Here is a 10,312-nt window from a genome sequence, read left to right as displayed (position 1 = left end):
AATTAAAATAATAACTAAAAATAATTTTGAGTAAAAAGTGCCATATAAGATTTTTTTTTTTAAATATTGGATTAAAATTAACAAAAAACAAACGTAGAACTTATTGAATTTTTGTTGTTGTTGAGCAAATCAAGTAATAGATTAATTTTGGTAGATTTTATCAAATAAATAATCACGTAAAACAAAAATAGTAATTTTTAATTTATTATTTTAACAAAATTTTAATTTATTATATTTGACAATTTAAAATATATAAGATATTCACTTCTTTTAACCACAGTTTAATTTTCACGTGTCTTTTGAATAGAGCACACACAGTAGTCTTGAGTAGTGGTTTGTATCAAATATTGTGATGAGATTTCTTGAACCAACTACAATAGTTTTTAAGCTATTAGATGTGCTGAGACTTTAGAAAAAATATTATAATGAGAAAAGCTAAAGGGAAATTTTACCCTTTATGCATCATAATATATTTAATTTTTTTTAAATGACAACATAAAAATTCTCCCCATATTATGCCCCCTCTTATATTTTGGACACAAATACCCTCCTCCCCTCCTCACTCAAATTTAACACTTCACTCTCTCTATCTCTATCTCTCATCCCTCATTTACAGCCATTTTTCACAGCTCGGAGGTGGAACGGATTGGATGTTTCTTGGCGTTTTTAAGAGAAAAAATCATGGGTAATTATCATTTCATTAATTTACTTATGAATATGAAATGCCATAGTTAGAAATTAGATTTGAACTGTTCCGCAGTTGAGTTTGTATTTTTTTCTGCAACTTTTGAACTGTTCTTCGGATCTGAGATTTCCAAAATCGATAGTACATCGATGCTCCATCGATTCCCAATCGATTCCATGTCGATGCTAATGCGAACATCTAAATTAGATGATATTTTCGATGTAATATCGATGGTGTATCGATGTTGCATCGATGTCATATATGTTGATTTGGTTCAGCGTCGATATGGACTCGATATGGAATCGATGTGGCATCGATATTACATCGAAATTGAATCGCATACATAGGGCAACCATCAGCATCGATTCCACATCGATTCTACATCGATTCCATATCGATACTGAGGCAAATTTCGACGTTAGTATCGATGTAATATCGATGGTGTATCGAAATGCCATCGATGCCATATATGTTTATTTGGTTCAGCGTCGATGTAGCATCGATGTGGCATCGATGTAACATCGACGCTGAACCAAATAAACATATATGGCATCGATGGCATTTCGATACACCATCGATATTACATCGATACTGAGGCAAATATATAATTTCGATGTTGGTATCGATGATGTATCGATGGTGGTATCGATGTTGAATCGATGCCATATATGTTTATTTGGTTCAGCGTCGGTAAGGCATCGATGTGGCATCGAAATGGTATCGCATCGAAATGGCAACCATCAGCATCGATGATGCATCGAAATGTCATCGATGTGGCATCGATTTTGAACTACAATACAGATTTTCATAGGCATCGATTTACCATCGATTCTTCATAGATTACACTTTATTTTTATAATTTTCTTATGTTTTTTTTTTGTAAATTTGCAGGTTCCAGAGTTAATATAATTGTTTCTTACAACGGTGTTTGGGAACAGAAAGGAGAAAAATGGAATTTCAAAGCTGGTTCGAACACTATAATACATGTACCAATTGATGTTGGTTACATAGAATTATTGGAGAAGTTGTATTCAAAGTTGAAAGTGGATAGGTCATTGTTTGACTTAAAGTTGGAAGTGCCGTTTACATGCAATGATTTTAGTGTAGATCCCATTGAAATCACAGATGATGAAGGAGTTAGTGCTCTTATTCTTGAAAATTCAAAGTCCTTAAAACATCGGGTTCCTTTATGCGTTAGTTCGATTGCAAAGAACATTGCTCTTATTGATCCATCTCCTAGAGCGAGTGTTAATATGGAAAATCATAATCAATCATGCACGGCTATTCCACAAACAGCTACTGGGCCAAGTGTATGCATGGGAGGTCCTAGTCATAATGAAACTTTTTTTCCCTCAACAAATCTCCCGCATGATGATGGGTATGAGTATGAGCCTTATGTCAATGACGATCCAGTTGCCCTTTTTGGTGATGATGATGAAAGAGTTGAGGGGTGCAGTAGTTCTGATGATAACTCAGAGGATCAGTTGTCGATGCTACATGTGGTTCAAGTAGATAATTTAAATGTACGACCATTGCCAAGTCGTCAAGAAAGCCAAGGACGGAGGACTGCTGGATCAGAGAGCAGTCGTCCAACTACACAAGATGATGGAAATAGATGGAGTTCTCCAGCGTATACTGCTGAAGATATCCCATGCCCCTCTTATGTTATCCCCACGTTATCTGGGGTGAGTTGTGGAGTAATAGAAGTTGGGAAAGTTTTTGAGAACAAGTTAGAGTTGAAGACGAAGGCACACTTGTATGCAATGAAGCAGAACTTCGAGTTTGTGGTGAAGAAGTCAGGTACTGAAGTTTGGTATATCACTTGCAAGGATCCTGATTGTGGGTGGAGATTGAGGGGGAAGAGAATTCCTAAATCTGATATGTTCGAGATAACTCGTTTCACCAACAAACACACTTGCTCACTTGACCTCCGACATAAAGGCCATCGCCAAGCTGCACCTTGGGTTATTGGTCATTGCATAAAGAAAAAATATCAGACTGGATCGAATGCGTACATGGCAAACAACATAAGAGAGGACATTAAGAATGATTATGGCATTGAGTTATCATATGGAAAAGCTTGGAGATGCCGAGAGAAGGCTCTTTCTTATGTCAGAGGGACACTGGAAGCATCCTACCAGAAGTTACCATCGTACCTGTTCATGCTTCAACAGAAAAATCCCGGGACGTTGACAGATTTTGTCACTGAGGAAGATCGATTCAAATATTGCTTTTTCTCACTCGGAGTTAGTAGAAGAGGGTTTCGTACATGTCGTTTTGTGTTATGTGTGGACGGTACCTTTTTAAAGACAAAATACGGTGGGCAGATGTTATGTGCAGTCGCACTGGATGCAAATAACCATCTATATCCAGTTGCATTTGGTATTGTGGATAGTGAGAATCATGATTCTTGGAAGTATTTCATGTCAAAGCTAAAAGAAGGGATTGGGGAAGTCGAGGACCTGGCGTTTGTATCTGACAGGCATGCAAGTATTACACATGCCTTGGAAACTATTTTCCCCGATGCCTATCACGGTGCTTGCTACCACCACATTAGTATGAATGTGGTTGCTAAATTCAAGACTGATCATTGTCATGTGTTGATGTATAATGCGGCATATGCTTTTAGGAAATTCGAGTTCCACGCTAACTTCGAAAAAATCAAATCAAAAGACCCAGCCATTGCTCAATACCTAGAAGGAATGGGTTTTGATAAGTGGTCCCGTGCTTACTTTCCTGGAAATAGGTATGTCATTGTCAATTGTATTTTAATTTTTGAAATCTTCTAAATGTATGTTACTATTAAATTTTAGTTTTCCTGGATACTAGGTATAATATAATGACAAGCAATTACGCTGAAAGTTTCAACAATAAGACCCGGGACGCTAGGAGCTTTCCAATAACTACATTCGTCGAATTTATTCGCTTCACACTACAGTCCTGGTTCTGTAATAGGAGAGAAACTAGCGAGAAGACAACTACCACTCTTGCACCGACCTATGAGAAAAATTTGGTGGATATGGCTGAGAAAGCTCGATTCTTGATTCCTTATGCAATAGGGAGGCATGAGTTCCATGTGTTAGATGGTGAGCTGAATGGTGAAGTCGACCTCCTGAATAAGACATGCACATGCGGCGTGTTTCAGATTATTGGTATCCCATGTGCTCATGCACTATCTGGATCCCTTAAGCGAGGGGTGAACTTTTATTCGTTGTGTTCAGATTACTATAAAATTGAGACATGGAGGTCCTCTTACACAGAATCTATATATCCTACTGGTAACGAGGAATAGTGGATTGTTCCACATGACATTATGACAATAACAGTGAGAACACCTGCGCAGAAAAACCCGGTTGGTCGTCCAAAGAAGAAACAAGGTAGGCCTAAGACGAAACGCCATCCTTCCAATGGAGATAAATTGGTTGTTCCACGCAAGTGCAGCACTTGTGGAGGTCTAGGCCATAATAGGGCAACTTGTAAAGTTCGTGTTTGAAATTTATGGCATCAATGTTAAACTTTTTATTTGGGTACTAATGGTCTTTGTTACTCTTTTTATTTGTGTATTGATGGACTTTGTTACTCTTTTTATGTGTGTATTAATGGACTTTGTTACTCTTTATATTTGTGTATTAATGGACTTTGTTAATCGAAACGACATTTTTTATATACAATACTAAGGAGAAATATACTATTGTGTGTCATCGAAATCAAAATAAATGTTCTAACATCAAGGGTACACATTCTCATAAAAAATGTCGATGCATAATTTATCCCTGAAGTACTGAATGTTGTCCTCGATGGCATATGATAAGGGAATGTCTCCAAGAATGAACTCCAAGTGTTTGATGGCGAATACACCGCAATCTCCGCTGAAACCAAGAAATCTTTATTGTGAGTGTATTGAAAATTAAAGGAGAACATTATTGAAAATATGAATTTAGTACGTCTACCTAGTTCTAGACTGTGGGACAATATCAGTGGACATGCACCGCCAATCAAAGTTTGGAACGGTGATCTTCGGTCTAGCTATTTTTAACTTGGGGTGTCCTTTAAACATACCAGAAGCGTTGAGTAAAGATGGAAGTATCCTAGTCCAAGGCTCCATCAACTCAGACAACTTATTATGGCTAAAGTTAGAATGATCTGAGCCAAATACAGTGATCATCCAATCAGCGAAATTTATTTCGCAAAGGACCCAGTGCCGATTTTCCATGCACCAGTGGAAGTAGACCTCGTTGCAATCACCCCAAGGCTTCTTGTACTTTTTGGCAGCGTCGAGATGCTGCAAATAAATAGAGTAACATTAAGGAAGAGTGGATTGTTAAAATGAGATAAATGTTCTAACAAACATAAGAGACTTACAGTTTCTGCCAACCATTCTTTTGCCACCTTCAACTTCAAGAACCAAACAGGGGTCTCATCACAACATTCCAACTTCCTCGGTCTGCTGTTATCAATCTCACCGAGTACCCATCGGTTAAAAGTTGTCAACATTTCTTGATCCAACACCTTTAAAGGAAGGATCGTAACTGGGTCCTTGAACTTTGGTTTCTTGGCTGCTGGAGTATAGTCCTCGTACCTTACTGGTCTCTGTCTAGTACGCTTACCTGTAAAGGAGCAATTAGTATCTAATCTTTTTAAAACAAAAAAAAACTCATGGATTAGTCGTACCTAAGTCCGTCTGCACTGGCTGAGAAGGTGTGACTTCTCCAACAGAAGGCTCGTAACATGAGGGGAGAATGTCATACTCTACATCATCTGTTGGAGTGGGTGCATGAGTATGTGCAGGAGTAGGTGCAGGAGTAGGTATACTACCTAGTGTTGCCAGCTTCTCTAATATGACTTCTTGATTTTTAAGGACGATACCTAGAGTGGCCTTAACATCGTCCACTGCACCTGATAGTCTGGCTATCTCACCCAACACCTCCTCATAAGCCCCAGGAGCAGGAGCAGGAGCAAAAGTAGGTACTAGTATCTGGAGCAGACTCTGTCGGGGCATCCTCCACAAATATGCCAGCCTCAACGGCTATCTCAGCCACCGCAACAGCCTCTGCCTCAGGATCGTAAGGTCTTCCATCCTCTGGTGCAGGCTGGATCATATTCTGCAGCATCGCATACCTAGGAGCATCCCCCTCTGTCCTCTGATATACGGCATCAAAGAAGTCTCGCTCATTTGGTCGAGGCCTTAGGATAGAAATGCATGACAACTGTAATGGAAACACAACAATCAAATTAGAAATGACATAAGTTGATTAGTATAATTCAAAATTTCTTGAATTATTTAAATGTTTTATAACTTACATGTCTCCTCACAAGTACATCCTTCAAATGCAAATGCTTCGGCTGGCCTATGCTCTCCCACTGTAGCATCCTAGGGAACTTGAATCCACAGGGCTTGGCGTGTTCCTTCTGTAAATCAAGAATCGTCTCGTACGCCCAATATTGCAAGGCTGGTGGATACCCCTTGCAAGTGTACTTTGCCTCCACCTTAAAACCCTTAGAAGACTCCGCCTCAATGATCTTCTTCGCCTTCTTACCTGGTATTGTACCACCAATCGCTTTCATATCTCTATTGAATTGTTTCACAGTTGTATCGAATGAAAGGGATCCCCATGGATACTTCTCAAAATAATCTAAATCCTCGACCATCGACAATGAATCTCGCCAAATAGCATTGTCGTTCTCAGCGTCCAATAGTATCCCCTCCACAAAGTAAACCAAACCGAGCTTGTACAAATCATCAGGTACATCGCACATACTAAAAGCTCGTTCCAAGATACTGAACCGAATGTCTTTTTCGGGTTCCACACTGAAATATGTATCAACTAGGCGGGAGGAAGTAATGTGAGGTTCAATGTCAACGGCAAGTGGTGGACAGGAGCAGCTCAGGCCGGTGATAATGGCGAACTCGTGCACCCCAAACTTACATAAGTTTGGGCCCATCAAGAAGTGCACCTCATCGCCACGCGGAGACTTGACCTTTCGCAAAAGTAGTGTGTGAACCAATGCTCCAGAGAACGAAAAGGGAGGGGCTGTGAAGAATGGTCCAAAAACAGACTCATTCACCCTCCCCAACAATCCATGCTCCTCAAATCTTTTCTTCAATTTTGTTAACCTCCCGGAACCCCTATAGGTCATACGACCGACATAATGATCCTCCATAGGGATCTCAAGTGGTGGGATACGTTTGGGTGGCATCTGCAAAATATCAAAAAAAAAAAAAAGAATTAGTTGAATTTATAAAAAATATTCAATCTTTTGTTCAGCATCGAAATGGGCTCGATGTACCATCGAAATAGCATCGATGGAGCATGGAATCGATGCCATATATGTTCAGCATCAATATGGCATCAATGTGGCATCGATAAACCATCGTTTGCCATCGATTATGCATCGGTATCGACATGGCATCGATGTAGAATCGATGTAGCATCGATGTAGCATCGATGCACCATCGATGGCCTTTCGATGGTACATCGATGCAGCCTTTCGAGTTCACATCGATGCTCCATCGATGCCATGTCGATGCTGATGCGAACATCCAATTGAGATGTTATTTTCGATGGTGTATCGATGTCGAATCGATGCCATATATGTTCAGCATCGATATGGACTCGATGTGGCATCGATGTGGCATCGATTATACTTCAGTATCAATTATGCATCGATTATGAAAGAATCGACATGGCATCGATATACCATCGATGGAGAATCGATGGAGCATCGACTACTCACTGTATGTCATCGATGGAGCATCGATGGAGAATCGATGGAGCATCGATGTGGAATCGAAAGAACATCGACCCACAAAATTTTTGCAGAATTTGCAGAATGCACATAGAATCAAACCCATTTTAAGCTACATTTTTTGCAAAATAAAGATTAACAATCAAACCCATTTCATCGATTTATACATTACGATTCAATTTTTTTTTTTTAAAAACACATGAAAACCGAATGTCTTATCTTACCGTGGCCGGAGATGGAGAAGACGGTGGCGACGACGACTGTGGGGAGAGAGAGAGCTTCACCTGAGATGGTGAGAATGTGACCCGAGAGAAAATAATGAGATAGAAATGAGAGAGTTTGGCTGGGAAGAGGGAAGAATATGGTTTGGCTGGGAAGAGGAAAGAGTTCGGTTTGGCTGGGAAGAGAGAAGGTGAGGGGTCCTGATGGGTATTTTTGTCCAAAATTTTAAAATGGCATATATATGAGAGATTATTTTATGGTGGCATTTAAAAAAAATTAAGTATGTTATTACACATACTGTCTAAAATTTCCCAAGCTAAATATCACGGTAGAATTCTAACCCAAGTACATGTGGCATCACAGTTGTCATATTTTAATTATTTATTTAATAGTAATGAAATAAACAAAATGTACTGGGTATTTAGTCTCCCAAAATTTTGTCCTTTCATTTTTTTTTTCTTGGAAAACCTCACCGTTTCTCCCAAAACAACTCATCGGTTTCTACCAAACAGAAAAAGAAAAAACTGAGTACTTGAAAATGAAATGAAAATAAAAGAAGACTATGTTGTAATATACAAATATGTTAGTATATGTATGGAATTGTAATGCTTGTTTCTTTTTTCCAGAAGTTGTAATGCTTGTTTATATATTTTGATTCTGTATGGAATTGATTTGTATGATTTTTTTCATAATTATTTAGTTGCCATTTTAATACTCAAATTTTTTTTCTTTTCTTTACCTGAGTCCCATCCCCAAGAATTCTTTTTTTTCCCTCTTTTTTAGTTCTCTCTCGAATATGAACTAATTTTTTTTGTACTCAAATGCAAAAACATTTTTTTATTCATTTTTCTTTCCTTTCCTTTCTACAATGATATGAAACTTTCTTTAACGGGAGAGAAAATTTAGAAACAAAATAGAGATTAACGGCAAATAATAAATTTGATTTGCAAAATTTGTATTAAAGAGATAAAAACAAATATTATATATATGTCATGTGCAAAGTTTTTACTTTCTTGTGAAAGATTACTCTAATTATAAAAAAATAAATATAAAAATACTATAGACCCAAATCTTTTAACATTCTTCTGTTGTTCTTTGGTCATCTTTTTCAACCAAGAACCTCTATGAAATTAATAGATACTATAAAATTTGGTGGTTGTAAATAGTTATTTTATTTAATTTTTCCTGTAAAAAAAAATTGTGCCGAAATTCTAGATTAAATGTCAATATAAAATGGAATAGGAGACATAATAGATCAGTTGAAAAAGAAGAAGAAATTGAACAGTGCATTTGTGGGTCCCAACATGATTTGCAGGAAAATAAATCAATTTTCAAAATTTTTATTTCACGTGTCAATTATAGCAGGTTGACATTTGGATTGTTAAAAATATATTTTAATAGAAAGAAAAAAAGCATGTCAGACTCACATGTGATATAATATATATGAAAATTTTCGGTACATACAAAAAAAAAAAAAAAAAAAAGGGTAGATAGCTTGAAATGCCACATGCCTAGTGAGCTGCAAAAATTGACTTTGCATGCATTACTAAAATATTATCTCCTCACCAGTTTGATAACAAGTGGACGTAATACTATATAAAAACAAGACATTAATTATGAGTAAAACAAATTCATGTTATTTACATTTTACCCCATATTTATCTCAGTAGTTTTGGTGGTCACATTGTAGAGTCCAAGAACTTTACTTAGCTAATTGTTTAGTAGTATTATAGTATGTTTAGTGTTATCTTTGTTACTATGGATTTTTGGTTCAGACCGGGAATTATTTGGACACTCGTAGTAGTACTTATAGATTTTCTAAGTTTAACCTATAGTTAAGAATATTAAGTATAACCTAAGGTTTGATTAATGTGACTGATATTAAGGAATATATTTATTATATTATAAGGTTTAGACATCAACCAATAGGATTTTAAGCACATGTTATGAATGGTGATTAAGGATTAAAGATTTTTGAGGATTAAATATAATAAGGAGTAAAGTTTGAATGTTATAGGGTCAGTCAGCAGCTTTGAGTACGTTGAGGGCTTAGTCAAGGCTGTTTACTCCATTCAAACTTAGCTAAAAATGTGTAATTTCGTGTTTAAATATTCAGCGTGTGCCGATATAACGCAGCTATAGGGGGCGATATGTCGCAGCACGTAAATACGGAAAACACGAAACGATGCACGGTCGCCTCGGGCATACTGGCCCAGGCGATATATCGCCTACATGGGGCGATATATCGCCTCCTTCAGCATGGATTCAAACTCTTTTGAATTCATTTCCTTTCAGCCATTCAAACTCCTTCAACAGTCCAGCATCTTCTGAACGAGTCTTCAGCCTCTGCTGGACGATTATTCAAATGATTTTCACCTAAAAAGCCATTATCTTTATTCAAGTAAAATCAAGATATTTTCATTCCCAAACTCTATAAATAGGACCTAGTACCCAGCCATAATTCACCATTTGCTCTAAGTTCAGAAGCTGCTAGTGTTAAGTGAGTGTGAGAGTGTAAACACTTGGTTTGGGGAAAAACTATAAGCTTAAACATCATAAGCTTATCAAACACTTTGGGAAGTGAGTTCTATAGTATTTTGGTGGAGGTTAGATTGATCTTGCAATCTTTGAGGTAAACCCAAAACTCTAGTTCATTTC

General features: G+C 37.4%; 3 protein-coding genes across 3 annotated transcripts; 2 read left to right on the top strand and 1 right to left on the bottom strand.

The window, feature by feature from the left end:
* Positions 1-658: 658 nt before the first annotated feature.
* Positions 659-2,894, top strand: LOC133793556 (uncharacterized). Its single transcript, XM_062230881.1, has 3 exons — positions 659-685; positions 1,577-2,097; positions 2,802-2,894. The coding sequence occupies exons 1-3, from the start codon at positions 682-684 to the stop codon at positions 2,892-2,894; spliced, it is 618 nt and encodes a 205-aa protein (XP_062086865.1). The 5' UTR covers positions 659-681.
* An 85-nt stretch (positions 2,895-2,979) lies between these two features.
* LOC133798769 (uncharacterized) lies at positions 2,980-4,266 on the top strand. The gene is made up of 2 exons (XM_062237244.1): positions 2,980-3,431; positions 3,515-4,266. The coding sequence occupies exons 1-2, from the start codon at positions 3,013-3,015 to the stop codon at positions 3,975-3,977; spliced, it is 882 nt and encodes a 293-aa protein (XP_062093228.1). The 5' UTR covers positions 2,980-3,012; the 3' UTR covers positions 3,978-4,266.
* Positions 4,267-4,412: 146 nt separating this feature from the next.
* Positions 4,413-8,024, bottom strand: LOC133793555 (uncharacterized). Its single transcript, XM_062230880.1, has 9 exons — positions 8,004-8,024; positions 7,657-7,716; positions 7,494-7,544; positions 5,987-6,883; positions 5,655-5,892; positions 5,357-5,593; positions 5,048-5,292; positions 4,636-4,967; positions 4,413-4,554 (listed from the first exon to the last, which is right to left on the bottom strand). The coding sequence occupies exons 1-9, from the start codon at positions 8,022-8,024 to the stop codon at positions 4,413-4,415; spliced, it is 2,223 nt and encodes a 740-aa protein (XP_062086864.1).
* Positions 8,025-10,312: the final 2,288 nt, after the last annotated feature.

This window comes from Humulus lupulus, chromosome 8, assembly GCF_963169125.1.
Source record: "Humulus lupulus chromosome 8, drHumLupu1.1, whole genome shotgun sequence".
Taxonomy (NCBI): Eukaryota; Viridiplantae; Streptophyta; class Magnoliopsida; order Rosales; family Cannabaceae; genus Humulus; species Humulus lupulus.
This window is presented reverse-complemented; position numbering and strand designations above follow the sequence as displayed.